We start from the raw sequence: 22,148 nt of genomic DNA on the forward strand, positions 1-22,148 counted from the left end.
CAAAATTTCAATGCAAACATGCATGTATTTGTCATCTAAGTTGTCCGTTAGAGTGTGAAAACCCTTACACACCACTATTGTTCTATGGCAGAAACATCAGGAAGATAAAATAGTTCCTAAAAATGGAAAATTAACCAGGTTGTCTTATTGTCCAAACTGACAGAAATGCAGAAAAAAAACCCAACCCACAAAAAACACTGCATAGCTGATGCCAATAAATGGATAAAACTTTCCTTACATTTTTGGTTTAAATATTTTAAAGTACAGATAGCAATGACAGTCAAAATTTGGGTAAAGTTTTCCAGAAGTTATTTGAATGTCCTGCTTCACTGATCTGACAGATCCTTCTTAAATTCCAAGAAGATTTAAGTGCCATAGTAAAAACCAGGCTTATTTGTTAGCACCTCATAGAGAACACTCCAAAATGTATCAGCCACTACAGAAACTTCAGACCTAATTATTTTCTATAAGTTGAGTTTTGTCCAGTATTGACTCCTTAATGAAAGAGAGATCTGACAAGGAGCCGTTAGAAAGGCTTTTAAAAATGGAGAGAATGATGAAGCAGGCAGGAATTAGAAGCAGATTAATTGTAATTGTAATTGTAATTCTCTCCCAATCCTTTAGGAGTTGCTGCCCTAGAGTTGTAGTAGTAGCAGTGCATGGTTAGGAGGATGCTAGCAGATGCTTTTCTCCTTGCCAGTCCTGCGGTTCACCCATAGTCCAGCCTCTGCAGTCCCACTATGCAATCAGGAATGGCCAGGGCCTTTCTGCATGGCCAACATCCAGACAGGGACACACTGCTCAGGGAATCCCTCCTGCCTCTCCTCTCGTAGGATGGTGAGTCCACTCATTTCAATGAGGCTGTGGAGGATGTTCAGGTCTCGGATCACGCTACTATCCAGACAATCCAGGATACAGCCCTCCCTGGCTACATTGTCCTTGAGAATGATAACACCATTATCCTTCAAGCCATTCTGGCACCGGATGAGAAACTCCAGGAGATCTTTATCTGTCAGATATCCTACAGATGGAAAGATGGAAAATAGATCACTATGAACCATTCAAACAGACTCCCCCTGTACACATCAGAATGGTGCCTTGAACTGAGTCTCCTTACCCTATGAATTGCAGAAGTTCTAGACCTGCCAGATTTAATTATGAAATCTTGGAAAAATCAATAAGATCAACAGTTACAAACTCAAATCAATACTTAGAATCCATATTAGTAGTAGCAACAGATGTGGACAGAAGTCAATGGGAATAGTGCAGAAAATACTGGGTGCTGAAGGGTTCTTTAATCTGGTGGTTAAAGTCATAATAAGAATCAGTGGCAGGAAGCTGGAGCCAAACAAATTCACATTGGAAATAAGTGACAACTGTTCAACAGTGTAAGTAATTACCCATTGGAAACTACCAACAGAAGTGGTGTTTACCACCTCTTGAAGTCCTCAAATCAAGCACGGTTGAATTTCTCAAGATATGTTTTAATTGAACACAAACTACCGGCTCAGTACAAGGGTAAAGGAATGAATATAACAGCTTGTGATACAGAGTAGGTCAAACTAGATAATCTAACTGTACCTTCTGTCTTTTAATGCTACAGATCTCTGTAACTTTGTGTAACATGATGTACCCATCAAAGGAGTCCTGGATCAAAGATCCAGTGAGGAATGCAAGACCTTCAAAACTGTCAAATAAACTCTTTATATTACCCCATACCGTTGCGATTTCTGCACATACCATATACATTTAAAAACAGTACTTTTTTCAATACATCATTGAGATGGTGTTTTTTATCCTTCCTTCTCAAAGATCAATACTTCTGTTACACAGAGAACAGTAGTGCAGGGCTCAGAGAAGATCAAAATGAGAACTCTCACATGTGAAACATGTAAAATGAATTAACAAGGACAGGTGGTCAGAAACTGAACGAAAAACTTGAAAAAAATAATTGTTTATATTTTCTAGTCAAAATATTTAGTTTTCTTGATTGAAGATTTACACTTTTATAAATGGAAGTTGTCATTTCAAAACCACACTTTGACATAGCATGTCAGGTTTCTTTAACCACCCCCCAAAAAAAAGACAAATAAAAAAAAACCCAAAGCCTAAAGCTGAATACCTTTCAAGTTGAAGGAAAATGGTAATTTCTATATGAAATGTAAGCTTGCATTTTTATTTTTTCGTAAAATAACAGCCTGGGCTCATATATTTATGCATACAAAAGACAAATCAAGATTGCATTGGCAAGATTCATTGAAGCTTTTAAACACCTAATTTGGAACTTAATGTTCTCTTAACTTAACTTTTAGCCTACTTTCCTAAGAAAGTGAGATCTTCATGGTGTTGCTCTCTACCAGACAGTCCTGCCCTCACTCTACCAAAAAGCATTGAACTTGTTGGCATATCTCAGCCAAATTTAAGATCGGGGTAGAAGTTTGATTAATATTTAAAATCACTACATATTTCAGCGACATGGATGGAGGGAGGAGATTCAGATCTATGTCTATGCTAAAGAAAAGGCATATGCTACCTTCGTTAGCAGTCACATAGCTGATCAGCACAGCCTCAGACACGCTTAGCTCATTCAGTCTCATGCTGAGTTGGATTTGCTCAAAAGATGAGGCAGGAGCTACATTTACTACAATGACTGCTTATTTGAGAAAAGCAAAAATACAAAGAGAAATGATACTGTTCTAAGGCACTTTGCTTGTACAGGTATAAAGACCTGTTTTAAGAAGCTCGGTTTCATTACTTTTTAAGAATATGTGTAGAGGACAAATAAGAGTTCCTGAATAAAACCATCTCCGGTGCTAATCTCTTTACCTTTATCTGTCTTTTTGCCTAGCAAGAAACCATCTCCAGGGTTTTGGAGAGAAGTTGTTCAGGCCTCCTCTCGTGCTTTAGAATAATGACTTCTGCCAGCTGAAACTGCACCATTGACAATTAGGTTCAGAGATTAGGAGAAAACTTTCTTTCTGGAAGGACAGTTAGGCACTGCAGCAGGTTTTCTAGAAAAAAATTAAGAACTTTTTTCTTTTGGTAAGGAACACAACCCACATAATCTGATTGCCAGTCTGCTGCTTTTAATGCTGCAAGGCATTTGCTGGGGTGGCTGCAGGAGAAGCAGTAAATATTTTCTGTATAAGGGGGTACTGTGAGACATAACTAAGTGAACCTGTTTGATAAGCATCAGTGAATGTATAAGACATGATCTGGTTTACAAGTATTCATGATTTCACTATGGCTTTTTTCATATTGTTTCCTGAAATACCCCCAAGTCTGGATAATCATCAGAATCAGAAATCCCTGCTCACAACTGAGGCCAACTCCATGTATCTGTCTGCAGCACTGGCAACTTAAGGAGGAGGATTGCTGCTCAAGAAAACCCATATATAAGGCCTACTCCTCAGCTGCACCTTAGTATGCAGGCTGTTCTCCAAGAACATGTACCTTCGTCCAGTACGTGATCTGAAAAACACCAAACTTGATTTGTATCCACTGTGAACCGAACTTGACTTGTACCCACTATGCATGTGGCTGGGGAGAATTCTCAGAATTCTCTTGTGAGATTTTAGGAAGCAGTCCCAAAGATTTGAGAACCTCCTTTTACAGCTGCACCATTCTTTTAACATAAACGTTAGCACAGGCTATATAGTTCTCTGAGTTGCTGGGCTGGATGAATCATGCTGAACTAACCTGAAACCCACTGAATCCAGATGACATCATATCTTTGTGGGGCTGGAGTAAACTCCTGGAGGCTTTTGCAATAATACATCTCTACTCTGTCCTCCTTGCCCTGCAGGTAGTTCGGAACCTCAGCCAGGAAATTCTCCATCATATCCACCAGTTCCACGCTCTTGAAAACAGGTAACAGGACATGCTTGCTGATACGACCTATCCCAGAGCCGCAGTCCAGGGCACGGTTGGTGCCAGCTTTTCCCACTCCCTGTGGGATATAAGAAGATAATTTGAAATCTGAAAAACACTACCTCAAAGATCATAGCAACTGTGTTACCTGCTATGGCCTTTACCCCACCAAGCCTAGTGTCTTGTCTCCTTATTTGTGCAGGGCTGTTGCAAGATTGCTAAGAACCTGGGACAGTATCGATACAGCTTTGGATACTCATGTGTGAGCCAAGCTGGGCTGTTGTGTTCCCAGGTTGCTGTTGATGGGACTTCCTCATTGCAGCCCTGCATTTATTGCTGTACAATAAGTTTTTGCTTGGTATAAGAAGAGACATAACCTTTCACAAGCTCCTAGCTTTCTCAGAAGATTCACTGGTTTTTGTAAAGTCCTTACAACTTCCATCTGTCAAATACTCTTACCTCACAGCCAACTACATGGCTAGATAAGCCTCATTCTGAACCCTGTAAAGGCCTAACAAAAAAGTATGCATATAGCAAACATTGCATGCAAGAAGTAACTTCTGCAGCACAGAACTCCCAAGGTGCCCATGGACATGTCTGCAGATACACAGAATCCTTGGGGTCAGAGTGCAGTTTTCAAAACGAGCTGTGTTTGAATGGAGATCTTAGAGTTGTAGGTAACTTATGACAACTCAAAAAATTTGGATTGGAGCATTCTTTTTTAGGCATAGACAAGAAAGATGATTAAGTAGATTTTGCTTAACTGTTCTTTTTTCCTTCATAAATATCATCTCTGGACAGAGATCAGATATGAAAAAACGTGGCACAAAAGCTATGTCTATGAGAAAATAATGAGTCACTGTAAAAGGAGCTATATAATTAAAGCTGTATTTCTCCTCTAAAGCTTCCATTCTAGCTATAAAAAGGCTCTTAAGGGCCTGCTGCTGTTCTGTAAAACAGAAATTTTAAGTCTGTACATGCACTGACTGTGGGATTGGAGCTCTCCTGTCCAAAGTTATCTGTTAAATAAATATATTAAAAGCAAATGTAAACACCTTTTCCCTGTCCCCTGGAACTGAGTGTTGAGGTGAAACCTATGGACCAAAGTCCCTGCTGCAACCTCGCTGCTCTTAAAGGAAATAAGACCAGAAAGAGTCTTGCTCTTCCTCCTTATTGGGAGACCCCCTCTGTAATGACCAAGTGTAAATCACGTAACTCATTGCGTTTTTGGCCTTGCTTCAGTCAGTAATTCAGTAGATTATTAAGGTCAAAGGACAGTACCGTCAATGACATGACTATGAATAGCCCGGCTGAGCATCTGATTACATACAGTAACTGTAGAAAGAGCACAAGGACCTCAAAGGCTCTCACCAGTCTGCAGGGCTGCTGGTCCCAATTTGTATACCTAGGAAGATTAATCTCCCTATGTGTGCAAGAGCCCACAAGGCTTCAACCCTATTGGACTCTGGAGACTACCTGTTTGTAGTTAGCCAGAAAATATGAGCCATTCCTCATTCACAGGCTGCACTTAGGAGCATGTGGCTTTTACTGAGGACCAGACTAAGCTGTAACAAGGAGTTCATGAAAGGAGAAGGAGCTGTGTCTTGGATCTTTACAAGGTGGATTTCCAAATTGTTGGCTGGCAGATACATACAGGCCTACACTGACGTGATTAAGTAAAAATCTTTGAGAAAGCTGGTTAAGAAATGATGATTTGGATGATTTACCAAAACTAACAGAATTCGACAAAAAGCCATCTAACTTCTTTGACATCATTTGTGTTTTAGATAATCTATAGTCCCAGCACCTCACTCGAAACAGGGGATTCATCTCCCATGATGCATCATGGCAAGGCCCTCTGATGACACATCCACTTGCCATTGAGAAGAAGGAAAGGGAACAATCATGGGAGATGAAGCTTGATCCTATACTTTGCTGAAAGGGAGTGAGAGCACCAGGCAGTCAGTTGAGAAGCCCTGTGAAGCACCACAGCTCCATTTGTAATGAAAATGTTGACATAATTCCGTATTCAGCTAATATATTTTCAGTTTGGAAGTGCTCAGAGTTTTGACAGGGTATTAACATTTTCTTTGGAAGCCAATAATTTTCCCAAAAGCCTAATTGAGTTGAATATCAGACTCCTTATTTAAAAAAATAGTGTAAGTGAAAATTTTAAGCCAGAACAGGCTTCAAAATTTAAGCCTGACTGCTCCTTTGATGACCTGCTTCTCATTACCCAGAATCACTATCATTTAGGACAAATACACCCCCAAAAATTCTTCTGTAAAGCTAAATAGGGCATTCAAAAATTTCCTTAGGGATAAAAGAGCTGTGGAATATGTTCTTAATGCTACTTCAGGTCTTGGAAGGGCAGGAAGGCAGTGTAGATATGTAGGATAAAAAAGAAATCAGAGTTCAAGAAATAGATAAAAATCACGGTGGTTTTCCTTCTAAGTTGAAAAAAAAATAAATCAGGTTTTCAACAACATCTCTTCCACCCCCTGATGAAACAGGAGCAAAATCACTTTTGAGAAGCCTTTCATTCAGCAAGTAACGAATCAGGCAGGTGAACCGAGGGCAGAAAGGGAGCTATAAAGTTAATATAATCTCCGTCTGCGTTATTTCACACACCTATAGCTCACAACTGTTCCTGAATTAATAGTTTCTTTGTTTTCTTTATTTCCTTTTTTACACATTACCTCTGGATTCGGCATTTGAAAACACAGTGTCTAGGTGGACATCAAGGCTTTAACTGGTGTTAATACATTGCCATAAATATGCAGTGCTATAGCTCTGCTGATAACCCTTCAAGAATGACTGTACCTAAGACAGCCTATAGCTTGTCTGTACAGCACTGTTGGCTCAAGTAATGTTGCTCTTGGTTTGAGTTCTGCCCACACACACATAAAACCTCTTAACTTGAGCACAGTGGCACTTTTAACTCAGTTTGACTTGCCTGGGAAGGAGACAGGCTAAAATATAAGTGAAGTCCTTAGTCCTTTCTGTAATTCCTTCCATGTGCCCAGGCAAGATAAATTCTCCAATGGTAAAGAAATCTGTAGCTCAGTTTACAGTGGTGCTAAGAATCATGCTAAGAAATGCCACACCTGAAGGTATGCAACATCAGTCATGCAAGGGAAATGTCACTGTGTGGCATTTCCACACCAGCCAAACTAACTCAAGAGGGGTAATTTGAGTGGAACTGGGCAACTGTTTTTTAAGGAGCAGTAGTTTTGCCAGAAAATAAAGTTTTGGAAGAATAAAACTCTCTGTGAAACTGTTATTTCAAATCTAGAGAACAGTTATAGCCAAAAAACATGGGAAAGAATGTTGAAAATGTCAAGATACTTCTTTTTCACAACTTTCAAGGAAAAAAAGCAACTTGTCAACTTTTCATTTCTAAACAGCATTTTTCATTTTGGAGCTGACTTGAACTCCTGAAAACAAAGGGAAAAGTTTTTCAGACGGTAAAACAATAAAAAAAAATTAAATGAAATATGTTTCGTTGATCTGAAACTAATTTTCCTATTTTCTGATTTTGTTAAATTTCTCTTTAAAAAAGAAATTATAGTTTATATTAGGGTGAAGCAAATTGCTTTTTTCTATCTTGATCAACTTAATGGAAAAAATAAATTATTCACAGAGTCATAAACTTGGGAAGACATAACTCAAATTAGCTTTATAATAAAGTCACTACTAGAGAAAGCCAGTAAATATCTGTATCTGGTTGAGTAGGATTCAAATTGCAGTAGTAAGAAAGGAAAATAAACCATAAGTAACATAACCAATTGACTGTATCTCAACAGAGGACAGGCTTTAACAAACTAAATCAGAATGAGCAAAATGTGCATATTCCTTTCTGTTCCTTTTCTTTTTTTTTCTTGTTTGATCTTGGCCATTCAGAGTATCCTTTCTATCCCTGGCTAATAATAGGAGCAGGAACTCTGCTCTGGAGTATTTTGTATCTGTCATCACACCTGATGCATTGGGTATGATTTCTCTTTGGCATGTGAAACCCTGCTACAGACTGCACTTCTTTCCTTTTTGGGTCTTGGAGATAAGAAAGCATAAAAGTGTGATATAAACCTGCCGTTCAGGAAACTGAATCTATATGACATCTAGGAAGCGTGAAATCTTTCCCTGAGTACATGCGTATGTATCACTTGAACTCCACAAATGACCTTAAAACAAGACTTAAGTAAAATCTAAGGAATATGCCTTAAGTTGGCTTTAGGCTTATAAGTTGCATTTCATTTTTTCTGAAAATGCCATTTTACCATCAGGTTCAGTTGCCTTGCTGAACTTCCTTTGTATTTTCTTATTCTGTGGTTGTAGAAAGCCTGATACAGAGAGGCTTTGAAATGTTGTGAAGCCTTTCTGCATTACCATTAACACAAATGACTGTTAATAAAAAAAATATGTAGCTGTTCACTTGTGTTTTGCTGGCTCACTGCCCCAAAAGCCTCCCTCTATCAGGTACAGCAAACTTTGCCATCAGTTGCCCTTCACTGCTATACAGGACTTCTATCTGTCGTTAAGCCACACTCATTTTCCATCCCAATCCATTTAAACTGTGCCCTTTTTTATATACAACATCTAATTAACCTATTGAGATTTTTTCCCATAGTAGATCATTAAGACTAAAAAAAGGTCATCTGGCCATCCCAAATTTGTACATTTGAGCAGAAAATGAAAGATCTATGGTAGTATTTTATAGAACTAGTAATTTTGGGAGCAGGAGAACTTAAGAAATTTGTTTTCCTGTAGCTTTGTGTATTCTTTAGCATCTAATACTGTTGTTGAGCTCATTTAGTGGGCTTTTCCCCTGGGAAGAGGGAAGAGCAGTCAGAAAACCACCAGGCCACACTTTTAAAGATATGCAGATTCCCAAAGACACATTTAGGCATCAACAGGATTTTCAGAAACCTAAGTGCCAAAATGATACTGCGATTGTAAGTGCTTTTAAAATCTCACTTGGCAGCTTTTTGCATCTCAGGTCAAAGCAGACCTTTGAAGATGTTTACAGACCTTTAGAAATCTGCTTGCAGAGGTCCCCAGTGACACTGGAATGTTCCAGAAAAAAATATTTTCCCTAACGGGTAGCTTATTCTATATACTCCTAATGTTCGCGGGGCGGGGGGGGGGGGAAGGGCTAGATTTTGTTGCAGCATTCTCAGAAATATCTATAAATAGGCAAAACAGAAACTTGGCATTTAGTCTCAGCTACTTTCCCAAATGGACTGCAGGAATTTGCCCAGACAAACCTCCTACTGAAGCCAGCAAGGATTTTATCATGAAAGGTCCCAGCCCTGCAGTGAGAATTAATCTCCCACACAAACACAGCTATAAGAACTCCTCGCACAATCCTCTTTGCAGCTTTGGAGTGTAAGAAAACGGTGCAAAACCGGTAAATAAAGACATAAGGCCAGGCAAAATGTGTATTCATGATTATGATGCATGACCTGGCAGAATACATTACTAGACCCAATGACAACCAGTTATGACCTGCGACTGCATATCAAATATGACATATGGTGCCATTTAAAATATATGTGACTGGGCACAGTGCATGTCATTTATGACACATCACCACTGCTTCTTGCAGAAGATGGGATTAGATGACTCACCCCAACAAACTTCCTGAGAAACTCCCTGGAGGATTCAATGTCTGGATTGGAGAGCTCAACGTAGTCTCCCATCATTCCCTCTTCTGTGGCTGGCACCTCCTGGTAGAAGTGTTTGGCCCTGGCGTAGAACTGCATCTCCCCATTAATAACTTGACTTGTCAAAGCGTAAAGTTTCACTGCAAGCAGATAAATCACTGTTTTATTGTTAATGACAGATATTTCTGGTTTAGTTTATTGCTCTTTATAAACTTAAGTTTATAAACTTAAATTGAGCCTTCAAATCACCAACCCGCTGTTTCTAAAGCAAAGATGGAAGGAAAGGTGTTGGATTTAATCCTGCAATACCTTGAAGGAATACACCCCTCCTTGGGCAAATTCAGTGATTCCCAGGCTCAGACATCTTTTTTGTCATCACAATATGTTTTCATGTCAGTGAAAAATCATTTCAAGTTTGAAGTGAACATGCATGCCAAAAGAGAGCAAGGGGTTTGACTTGCTCCCAGAAAAGCTGTGGACACCATTTATTGCTATGCAGGGTCATCATTTCCGCTATAACAAACCTAACTGTTCTGCAGATTTCCATATATGCTTTCTAGCCATTGACAGCTGCACAGAGACTGCACCAAGAAGAGAGTGGATGAATGAGGCACTTGCTCTGGTTTATTTTTAGTGATACTGTACAGTCTGTGGCACTCCAAGTAAGCTGAACCAAAGAGCAGATGGTAGTCTCAGGCCTAAATGAGTATACGGGGGGGAAACAATTTAGAAGAGACAGTCCTAAATTTTCATCTGTCACAGATCAAGGAGCAAGATAATCAGTGGGTGATATACTGGAAAGTTCCTGTGTGCCAGAGGCTTGGATGTTTCTTTTCATTGCTTGGGTATTTTGCTGGTAATATACAGCAATCATAAGTTTGAAGCTGTTTTATTAAAACCTGTGAGCTTTGCTGGGCAAAGGGCTATTTTCTCTGATTCTTTAAAAACCTGAGGTCTATCCTCTGCATCCTAGGTTTTTCTATACTTGATATGTATCGGCATCTCAAAAGCAGTTACATTTTGCAGCTCAAAAGTTTGGATTGAGGCAGGCCATAAACAGTTTGCTTGGAAACCAGCACCTCTGACTGTCTCGTGGGCATACAAGTGTCCAGGCATTTTCCTGTCTGTATGACAGATCTTCCAACACCACCACAACTACAAGCCCGTTTGTGACAGCTAAGCAATAAGGAGGGATGGAGTCACACTGAGAACAAGTCTTTGCGAGCACCACCTTGCAGTGTGAGACCAGCTCTACTGCAGATTCCCAGCATACTGAAGGAACTGGAAATGATCCAGCAGCAAACACCTTTTGGGTTAGCAACAACAGAAGGGGAGAGCTCCCTGCCGGATGCGTACACAGAAGGACCAGGGAGCTGTGCTTTGTCACTGCATCTTTAAACTTCCACAGGAGCGCTGCCGGTCGCTGCCGGGAAGGGTCTTGCTTACGCTGGCTGGGGAATGGGAATTATGCCCTCCATGCAGAGGATGAGAGCTAGGCCAGAGGCCCTGAATATAAGCCTGGAATGTATTTATTGAGGGCAAGCAAGCTCAGCAGGGAATGATAAGTGTGTGCCTGCCCATCCTCAGCAGGAGAATGACATTTTGGAGGAAAATGAGGGGGAGACAAAGGAAGTAGGATGGGGAATAATTACCACCAAGGACCATTCGCAACAGAATAGTACTATTGGGTTACACATAAGCAGCATGCCCCACATATCCTTCATCCAACAAAAGCAGCATTACCAGCCCCTCTTGTCATCACCTGCTTAAGTCAACTGCTGAACGGATACTATTAAAGCTTTAATCCATTACACATTTATGTTATGCCTGAGAAATTTATACCACAAGAAGCACTGAGCCCAGCAAGGGTCAAACCTGGGAGTTTTACACACTCCACTGATTACATTTGAATACTCAGAAGAAACCATTTAGCTGAAGAAATTAATTGGCAGCAGCCAATCCTCAGCACAACTTGGCCAGGGTGGCTCCCAGAGCCTGGGAAAAAGACTCCATTGGTGGCTGTGATTCTTCCAGTAAATGATCTCCATCTTCCCCTGGGAGCAGCACCATCTTGTTTTCTCTGTGTCTCTTTCTTCTCCATTTCAGATGCCAGCCTGTCTGGTGAACAGAACTGAATCCCTGCATGTTGGCTTTGCATGATCTTCCATATAAGAGTCCAGTGATGATTTCTAGGGCTTGTTTAATGGACCTATCAAGGGACAGTGATTTAGCCCGTTTTGCTAGATTGAAGGGAAAGACACTTACAGGCTGTCTGCGCACTAGGACTGCGTGTTGCAGGCAGCTGGCAGTACGAACAACAAATATTCAGAGTCCTTCTACTCAAAACATGAGTCTGACCTTAGGCAACACATTGGGACGATAGTCTGTTCAGGATATCAGATCTGTAGTGCGTGCTCTCAGATTTCTCACTCAGCACCAGTCTCAGGCTTGCAGAACGCCTGCGGGGACTTGCATGCATCCATCAGCTGACTGCGGCTCCTCCCAGGCCAGCTGGGGCCCCAGAGCCCTGCCTTACGTGCCGGCATCCAAAACCAGCTCTGGGCTTAGCATCCATAAGGTCTTCTCTATGCATCAAACTTTGCAAAGATCTTTTTATGCAAGTCTCCCACCTGAGGGCATGCAAGGCATATAGGCCAACGTAAAGACTGGCACCGTACCCAAAATCTTCTCCTCCAGACCCACAGTCTCACTCATGCAGTGTGTGATCCATAGGGACGATTTGTACCTCTTGCTCCCTCAGTGTTATTCCTCCCTCTGATGAATTTGCAACACTGCCAACTCTCCCAATGCGCAACCCAATTTTCCAGACTCAGCCAATCAACCTCACCTCTGATCTGCCTCGCAGCTGTGCCTGGCATGCAGGCTCCAGTAGCAGGACCAGAGGGAGAGGGAGGTTTGCCAGCTTGCAGGAATCTACCCCAAAAGAGAAGCGCGAGGAGGCACACATGTCCTCGGTGGCAGTTAGTGTTGTGGTTCTGCTCCAGCATGCCTCCCTCTCATCACAGGACTTGCCTAGCCAGAGGCATCTCCCTTTCCACGACCCATGTGGGGCTATCTCGTGCATCAGGAAATGAAATACTTGTGAGATCTGTTACGGATACACAGCCTGATTTCAATGAACTTTGTAAAGTAGGGCATAGGCAGGAGAGGATGATGGAGGCTGCAAGTCTCCCAGACATTGGGGAGGGGCAGCTGACTTTCACAGACAAGGTTTTCAGCGTTAAGCCAGGTAACTTGTAAGGTTTAAGGTTAGAAACGTGTTTCTAATAAAGTAAGATGGAACTTTTTTCATGGCACACTTGGTCTCTCAGCTCAATCTGCTCGCAAGTCCTGCAAGTGGAGATGTTTAAAACAAACCCACTGCAAAAGCAGGCTGAGAACAGGAACTGGCTCCCTAAAGGTCACTCCACAGTCATGAGATGTTAATAATTTTTAGTCACTGCAAACACGGTCTGGAGGCAGAATGGTGATCTACAGCTGAATGCCAATCTCTCGACTAGAGAGAGAGTATCTACCTAAGCCCTTTTACTCTGCAATGTCCAAAACATTATCTCTAATATTTTCTTATGGATCAGTTAAAAATTTTGTTTCCCAGTGCATCTGCTCTAAATCTCTAGAGAAAAGGACCACTTAATATGTGAGACTGAGTGCAATCCCAACCTGCAGGAGACTGTCTTACAGTTCTTGGTTGCAAGGTTTACTCAGCTAAATTTCCTTGGCAGAAGTAAAAGTTGCAAGTAATTTTTCTGAAGTTTTTATTTGTGAACATTATTTTGTGGCTCCAACTGCTTTCTGCAAGATACTGAACTAATTCCAGTTTGGCTAAGTATTCCCTTTTAAATGCAACATCTGCTTTGTGCATCAGTTGAAAAATAGTTATCTGGGTGCAGGGCAGAATTCACCTCTCCACTGTGGTCCGAGAACCATTTAAATTCTGTTTTATAGAGGATGAACATCAGCCCACCCCAAGGCAGATTTTACTTACAGACACGTGCCTCACACACGGGAATGTATGTCTCTACGGACCGATCACCCTAGTTTTCCACTGCAGATCTCGCACCACTGGCACTGAGTCCCACAGCCCATGTAAACACACGCATAATGTCCAGCATCTGAGTAGTTCCATTAAAGTCCACTGGGCTTAAGGGCATTCACACACATTTAAGTACATTGTTGGATCAAGGCCTAAAGTTACTCATGTCTTTTATTTATAAATGTTACCCCAGTCTCTAAAAGTGACATATTTCTCGTAACAGGCTGTGATACCAGATATGTTCAGCTCATAAGTAAACGTGCCTAAAAGTGCTCCACCACTGAACCTAGCAATGGAGCAGGGGGAACGTGGAGTTCACGTAGCTTGACTTTCTACCTTGCTGATCCTGAGCAGCACTGCAAGTTTCAATGTGAGGCTTGATTTCAGTGTTATTATTCATGTTTAGGGTTAAGGACATGCTTAACTACCCTGCCAGGTCACAGTCTTAGTGTTGCTTTAGTCATTCAATACTGTTTACACAGAGATATCTGGATCTAGTCTTGAAGCTTGAGAAGTTCAATTCGTTTCTGCTCAGTTCCACTCTGAACTGAACGGGAAAATGTCATTTTGCAGAGATGTTCAGACCCGCCACATTCTGTCCTCTCCATCACAGACAGCACTGGATCACAGGATAATCCAGGTTGGAAGGGATCTAAAGAAGTCTCTAGTCCAAACTTCTGCTCAAAGCAGGGACAGACATGAGGTCAGATGAGGTTCATCAGGACTTTATTCAGCTAGGTCCTGAAATCTTCCAGTGATGGAGAATGGTACGACCTCTCTGGGCAACCTGTTCCAATGCCTGACTGTCTTCAAAACCTTATAGCCAGTCTGAACTTCTTTTGTTTCCATTTATGGCCACTGTCTCTTGTCCTCCTGCCTTACAGCACTGTGCAGACCTCAGTTCCATCTTCTTCATGGTCTTCTTGTACGTACTGGCAGGATGGTATTTAGTCTCCCTGAAGCTGTCTCTTCTGGCTGAACGTGCCCCATTCCCTTAGTCTCTCTTCACAGCGCATATGCTCCCGTTCCTTCACCACCTTGGAGGTCATCCAACTCACTCCATGTCATTTCCTGCATTGGGAGTTCAAGACTCCACACATATAGCCTAATGGCTGCATAAAAGGGGATAATCACTTCTCTCAATCAACTAGCTATGCTTTTGTTAATACAGCCCAGGATACTGTTGGCCGCCTTTGCTGCCAGGACATGATCCTGGTTCGTGCTCAGTTGCTGTCTACCAAAACCCTATCAGCAGGGCTGCTCCCCAGTCAACCACTGCTCAGCCTGCGTTGCTGTTGCCAAAGGTTCTTCCTTTCTTGCAAGCAGTCCTTCATCTCCTCCAGGTTATTGACAAAGATGTTAAACAAGATAGGTCCCAGGGCAGACTCTTGCTGTACTTCACTGACCTTGAGATTTGACCATGACTTTCTAAGCCCAGTCATCCCACCACTTTTTACCATTCAATTGTCCACCTGTCCAGACCATGACATCCTAGCATGCTGTGAAGTTTCTTGGATGTGTATTCACAGTGCACGAGCTACCCCACAGTACCTGTCCTCATGCAGACTTTTGCTTCAGGACAATAACCATGGAGTAACAGACATACTGCATGTTCACATGAAGGCTGGAGTTACAGCACATTTTTCCGTGGAGTCAAACTAATTTGGATAGGTTGGCAATAAGCTTGTAAGCTCTTTAGTGAAGTTTTAATGATTCAGGTCATGAAAAGCCTGGCAGAGGGGATCTTTAGTCTGATAGGAGCATTTTACAAAGCTTCTTGGCTGGGAAGGGAAATTAAAATAAAATTCAGACAAGAAATAAAATATAGTTTTACAAGAGTGAAGCAATTAGGCCTGGAAACAGCTTAGTGATGGACTGATGGATTCTCAGTCATTCACAGCCCTTCAACCAAAGTATTTTTGTCTTCATAAACATATACTGTGACCCAGTCATAAGTTACAAGCATGATGCAGGAACTTTTAAATGAAATTCTAAGCTAGATGTTCATAGTGGTACCTTCTAGCCTTAAAATGATCTATTAGTACCTACAGTAACAGTTAACACTGTAGGAAATCCTGCTCAGTTTCTAATATGTTTTGTTTATTTTCAAAACAAATGAAAGAATAAGGTTTTTATAGACTTCTTGAGATTCCACTGACCTATAATTGACTTTCCTTCCTTTCTATCTTTCCTTCCTTTCCATTGTTCACAGCTACCTACCACTAGGGATAGGAGAATTTATTTTCAATGTTTCATTTCAAACAGCTGCAGATATTGCTGCATTTGAAAAGCCACATCAAAATACTAAGATAACAAGGAAATGCTTTTTCTCTTTACAAGACTCATGAATTCTGCCATCTTGAGCACAGTTCTCACTGGGGTCTGTATAGTTTCACACAATCAGGTAAGATAATCCTCTCACCTAAATGTATCATTCAATTTGGAAGGAGCCCTCACAAATTTACTGTGAAGAGTAGTTTAACAGGTTACACAGACATAAATCCTTTCCACCTTAAATTTCTACAGTTCTAACATTGAGTGAAGGCTGAATAATTCTGATTAGAAAGTGACATGCTAACATAATACAGACTAAAGTCAAATCTATTTTTTAGCCACATTGTCCTGAGGAAATTTTGTTTCTTATTCAGGATCAAATTTTCATAAAAAATGAACACTCATTTTCTGCATCTAAAAAAAAATGTCTTGGCATCCTGTACCAGTTGCTTTCACTGAAATTTGGCTATAAACAAAAATTTTGGAAGCATTTTCCTCCCAGATAACAAACAATAGGTTAGATGGCCTGCTGCAGAGATTGAGATTACAAAGACTCTTGAAAAAAAAAGGTTTAAAATCATTACCTTTCAAGCACTTGTCCAAAACGATACAAATGATTAGGCTGTGGACACACTGAATGACAAGAAAACAGGTATCAGGCAACAGAAAGTAAGACCTGTCAGCTCTGCTAGTTTTGCATTTGTCCTTCCAAGTTCCAAACAGGTCAATGCACATTTTATTTAAATGGTGATAAAAAAAGGAACCATCAGCCAGAAACCAAATTTCCTTTCAGTCTTGTGATCTTTCCCCTGCCCCTCTCTAACAATCTGTGGAGTATTTAGGTAAAACAGGGTACTGAATTAGAGGGAGCTGAGAGACAGAGTGCCGAATGGTTCAGCTAGCACTGTAGTCTCTCTAGCTGGGCTTCTTAAAACTACTACTCACTGTCATTAATGTGTCTGCAGTCTACCATCTAACATGATACATCTTTCCGGAGCACAATCACACACGCACACAGACACTCCTGCCCACCAGTTACTCACCCAGGGGGAGATTTTCCAGCAGGTAAAGGTAACTCTGAAAGAAGTCATTTTGAATTGCCTTATGCAAGATGAAGGACATACTGTGCCGACAGAGTTCTTCATCTGTCTTGTCCCAGCGCGACTTAAAGGCCAAATGTGCCGCTTTATACGCCATGATGAAGAAGTTTTTTGGAAGGGTGGACAGTTGCCGTGGCTGGTGTTCTCTGGAGGACCTGTCCTTCTGAAGAGGCAGAGACAGTGTCATTTAAATTGTGGCAATGTGCTGTCATTCTATATCGGGGTGTGTGTCTAGAGCAGTGCAGGGGGTGGAGGCGGGCAAGAGGGGAGTGAGAAATGCTGGCTGTTGGCACTGGCTCAGAGTAATCTCTGGAGTGTCACCCTCTGAAACGAGCAGGTGCTGGGAAGTGATAAAAAACTCAACCAGGAAATTGCTTAGCCAAGGTAAAAGTATATCTACTCCAAAAAAGGGTGGCTTTAATTCAATTATACTTTTCTATTCAGCCTTCACTTCAAAGAAATTCAGATATTATCCAGGATCTCCCATCTCCCTCTTTTATATATCACAAGGTGATTTTGTTTCTCTGTCTCTCCCTCACTATTTGTTTTTCAGTCTGGGGCACCCAAGAGGGAGGCCAGAAGACAGAACGTGGACATGCCTCTACACAAACTCTATGTCCTAATAACCTGTGATTATAGCAAGCAGAGAGAAAGCAAGATTCAAATTCATGCTTTGTCACGGTGTGCGGCAGGGCAAGCCATTCTCTATGCACTACAATCTTCCCGGGTCCATTTAATCGGTTTCAATGGTACAGACTATGCCATCTGCATAGGCTAGCTAGAAGAAATTGCTGTCCAGGAACACAGGAATGGTTAAGCCAGAGAAGGGTAAGAGCTTTTTGCTTCAGCTAACAAAATACACAGAAGAACAAAAGGACATTAACATTAACATTAACATTAACATTAACTGCCCATTAACAAACTTAGATAAATATATTGGCTGGAAAAGAGAAGGAAGTTCAGGCCACTACAGTGGGCAAAATTCTAGAAGAGGGTGAGTAGGGTGAGAAGATGAAGTGCTTCTCAGAGGGAGAATACAGAGAATACTAAGCTGCTGAAGGGGGCTATATATCATAAGTATGTCCCATCCCAGAGGAGGATCAGGCCCTCAAGGGACAAGGACAGACAGGTACTGCTTCAAAACCTTGTTTGCCCCTTGGTAGTTCAGGCACTCGGTGTGGTACAGCTTCAAGCCTCCTGAGTTGCAAAGGTACCCGGCAAGGGGATGGGGGCTTTGTATTGACTGCACTGACCTTCACACATTGTGTCCGTGAGGGTTTCCCCTTTTCAAGCTGCATATTCCAGCTGTCTGCAGTGTAAGCACACTATAACGTAGCAATACACAATCAGAAAGTTGGATATTTTCAATACAAAAGAGCTGCCGTATGTCCTGAGCAGTACTGCAACTCCTGACAAACATCTGCTTAAGCTTCTGAGAGCAGAACAGAAGACTTAGCCTCCACCAAGGAAAATCGCTAGTAATGCAGCTACAGATGATGCTAAGCCATATTTAGCAATGCATTAATTAAAGTATATTTTCCAACATGACTTGCTTCCTTGGAGCAATCTTTGTATCTCTGCTTTGATAGTACTTATGGAAAGTATTTAGGGGCAAAACCATCCCTGGGTATTATCATCTTTCTTGTTTCCCCAACTATGATCCTGTACTACTCATTCTCACCTAACTGCATTGGCATGCTGCTCTCCAAGATGTTCCAGTCTACACGACTGCGCAAACGTGTTGGTGAGCAGATCGGTGAATAAATCTTATTCAGAAAAATATACTTATTTTTCTTTCAAGTGGGATCAGTTCCCCAATCCAGCTCACAGTTGAGACAAGGGAATTTGTCATGTGCTACAATATGGGGGCTGGAACAGCCACCTGGGATAGCAGTGTGGAGGAGGCAGCCCTACAGCCACAATAAACAGGAGCCCTACCAATAATGCGGACCTCCTCGCTGTGTCCTGTCAGAAAGGTGTGCTGGAGGGAGTTCCATGACAGTCAAAGGTAATCTAAGTACTGGAAGATATGTTTCTATTCTCCCACCCCTCCCTGCTCACACGTTCCCGTTGTTGGGGTCTCTGCTAAGCCATTTCAGCTTGCTACATCAGTTGGCTTTTTCTGTGTGGTCAGCACTGTGAACCAGCTCAGTGCAGAGCTTAGGACTGTCAGAGAAGTGCGTGAAGGGATGCAGAAATGTGCAGCTGAGGATGAGGTGGGGAGAGTGAGATCATGGCAGTGGTTAGATCAGCTCTAGTGCCATCGCACCAAAGTCTGAGCCCTTCCTTGAACAGAGGGCGACGTTCTTCACACAGCCTCAGAAATTTCAGCCATCCCTTGAAATAACTCAGTGTCAAATTTCTTCCTGGTTATGTATCTATCAAAGAAACACCAGGCTCTCTCCAACTAATTTTGAAATATCTGCACCTAGACACAATCCTGGTGTATGTCTTGGTTTTCTCACAAATCTAGCCCTTTCTCTTTGCTTATCTATTTTCAGCCACTTGCCAGTTAGTGTGCCAGGAATGGATGCATCAAGACCGCATGTTAATGCTTTGGCAAGATGTTGCACAAGCTTACTTTGTCACCCACAAAAGACACTCGTAGGAACTCACAGCCCACCTGTTCCGCATTTGACACCGCGTTTCACATTTGTCATGGCTGTAGTTTTGGCAATGCCTATTGTGTAGCAAACTGACCCCTCTGCTTAGAGATAACAGTGACTCCAAGCGTGAAACTAAAGCCCTGATGTGTCCTAGTGAAGTCAAAACGCTGGGACAGCACTGTGGAGGGTGCTGGGACGGCAGCCTAAGGGCTCCCCATAGCTTTGATGATACTCATGAGGTCCACAGAGGCCTGGGCTTTTACATTTGCTACGAGGATGTGAAGTGCAAAGGCAGAAAAGGGCACTGTTTCTCCGGCCTTCTGTACACAAGTGGGGCTTAACTCTCCATTTGGAGCAGCACATTTGGGTTCCCCAGAGCCTAGGAAGTGCCCCAGCGACTATGACTCCAGTGAAGCTCTCTCGATTTACAACCTCCAAGAATCTGGCCAATTACGTCACTGAATACATACGCATGGGAAACAGAGCATATTTCAGAGTCACTCCCTATCATTTTAATACCCTGCTAGTGATCTTCTCATAACATACTCCTAGCCCGCTTTCCTTAGGAAAAAAGCTATGTGAAATCATGTTGTGTATGTCTCAACTTTTATTACCCCATCACCAAACAACATTTAAATCTATCTCTATCTCAAACAAATCCCAGAACCACTTCAAAGCTTGCATCAAAACAGTAGATGGGGTAAAGAGACAGGTCTCATCCTGGTGTCACTCAGGAAAGTGAGTTTTGCTCTTGTGAGACACCATAAAACCTGTAAGGAGGGACAGGCACAGGTACATCTGCACCTCTTTCCAAGGTACCATTCTCAATCATCCAACAAAACTGTGTCGGAAACAACAGCTCACAGGATTAGTTTTTCAGGCTGAATGTTGGTTATAACTCTTTTTGGTAAATTAGTGGTGGGTTTGACTCACAGTAGTCCCACCCCACACAAAAAGAGCTAAGATCTACAAAAGGCAGCATAAACACGAACTCCATTTATTCTATTTGCATGTGATCAAGACTGTCCCTGTTCCAAACAGCTCTATAATCTAAGAGTTACTGTGAACACACACTCAGTCCTCAGATACTAGCACAGCTAAGTAGGTGAATCACAACAGCATCAAGCCTTTTAAAACACTTTCAAAGCACTTCCTACTGCTGTCAAAGGTTTGTGCCCAGAAGTGCCCAAGAAAGGCCACAGAAATAGCAGTTTTTTTCAAAAAGTGGATCCTATATTCTCTGCCTATTTGTCGACAGCAGCATCTTAATGTCTTCTGCTAAGAACAACTCACAACTGCTTCACACTGTCTCCTAATCCCATCTTCTGAACAGGAATAGTATCTGTCTACCCAGAAGCTGCAAACAATTCAAGCACTATTATATACCCACATGTCCATTAACAAGCAGTGTGAGGCTTGAGTATGGGCACAATGGCACCCATACTACTTGTAGGATCACTGCTGAAATGTAAGTAAACCCACTTCCCAACTTTAGTTTCCTTACCCAAATGGCTATTTGACTCTTTCTGAAGTTGAAGCCAGCTAGCCAGCTTTTTTGTTGGTAGTGGGGACAGTGCAGAATCTGGACTTCTGGATAAACTGAAGCCCTACACTAACAGTAGACATAGCCGTAATGCATGACAGACATTGCCTTGAACAGCCTCTGGTCTAAAATAAGAATGTGTTTGTATCTATGTGGGTAAACAAATAGTTCCTCAATGTGTTGTCTTCTTCCTCCTCATGAGATCAGGCAGTTCTAGGACATCAGGTTTATCACAGATTAAAATGAAAGATCAGCTAGAGCAGCTTCTTGTTAAAACACCTGCGGCTGATCTCTGCCTGAGGGTACCAGATTTAAAATAAGGTATCAGATGGCTTATGATGAGTTACTGCAAGATCCAAGGCAGATCTGTTTGTTGGAGCATAAGGGTATTTAAAGAGAAGCTGGACTTACTTTTATATTAATAGGTAACTACTTGTCTCTGCAGATCTGAGCTGTACATGCTACTTCTGAAACACATCAGCTGCACAGAAGAGAAAAAGAAAAGCATGTGCACTAGCTCCACATATCATGCAGGTCACAAAGGGTCAATTTTGCCTTTAAATTACTGTGTTCTGCTTACAACACCCCTGGTATGCAATTTAATTTCCACACGGACAAGTCATCAGGATTGCTGTTAAGATCTCTCTTTATCTTAAAAAGGCTTCTATACTAATTCTTCTCCCTCACACTCACACTTGGCATATGCTGTCAGGAATAGATGTGGTTAAAGCAAGTAATTTTTGTTTTATCTTTGACAACAAGTTTTTAAAAGTTCCTGAAAACCCCAGAATCATGTTGAGAGAAGAGGCACAGGCAGAGAACACACGTGCAGTTACGAGGGCAGTGAAGAACAGCTGCAGGTTGGATGGCAGGCAGTAACCTTTACAATTGACTTCGCTGCAGCCAGAAAAGCAACTGCCCGGATTGCTCTGACTGCAGCTTTGGTGGCTTATTCAGAGCAACAGTGTATGCCAGTGTCTGGGTGTCAAGCTGGGAAACAGTAATATGACAATGGATGCACTAATTGTCTGACTTGTT

At 41.8% G+C, this 22,148-nt stretch overlaps 1 protein-coding gene across 1 annotated transcript; it reads right to left on the reverse strand.

Moving 5' to 3' along the window:
* Window positions 1-746: 746 nt before the first annotated feature.
* On the reverse strand, window positions 747-17,148 carry METTL11B (methyltransferase like 11B). The gene is made up of 4 exons (XM_009702304.1): window positions 16,905-17,148; window positions 9,498-9,673; window positions 3,700-3,949; window positions 747-1,021 (listed from the first exon to the last, which is right to left on the reverse strand). Exons 1-4 carry the CDS (start codon window positions 17,146-17,148, stop codon window positions 747-749), a joined length of 945 nt encoding a protein of 314 aa, XP_009700606.1.
* Window positions 17,149-22,148: the final 5,000 nt, after the last annotated feature.

Source organism: Cariama cristata, unplaced genomic scaffold, assembly GCF_000690535.1.
Source record: "Cariama cristata isolate BGI_N322 unplaced genomic scaffold, ASM69053v1 scaffold556, whole genome shotgun sequence".
In the NCBI taxonomy this organism is placed as follows: Eukaryota; Metazoa; Chordata; class Aves; order Cariamiformes; family Cariamidae; genus Cariama; species Cariama cristata.

What these genes read in the sequence shown, in the direction of transcription:
- METTL11B (XM_009702304.1), bottom strand. Translation starts at nt 17,148, where the DNA reads ATGACACTGTCTCTGCCTCTTCAGAAGGACAGGTCCTCCAGAGAACAC. An exon ending in GCTGGAAAATCTCCCCCTGG is followed by an intron (nt 9,674 to 16,904) that starts GTGAGTAACTGG and finishes ATCTGCTTGCAG; the next exon opens with TGAAACTTTACGCTTTGACA. An exon ending in CTGGATTCAGTGGGTTTCAG is followed by an intron (nt 1,022 to 3,699) that starts GTTAGTTCAGCA and finishes TTCCATCTGTAG; the next exon opens with GATATCTGACAGATAAAGAT.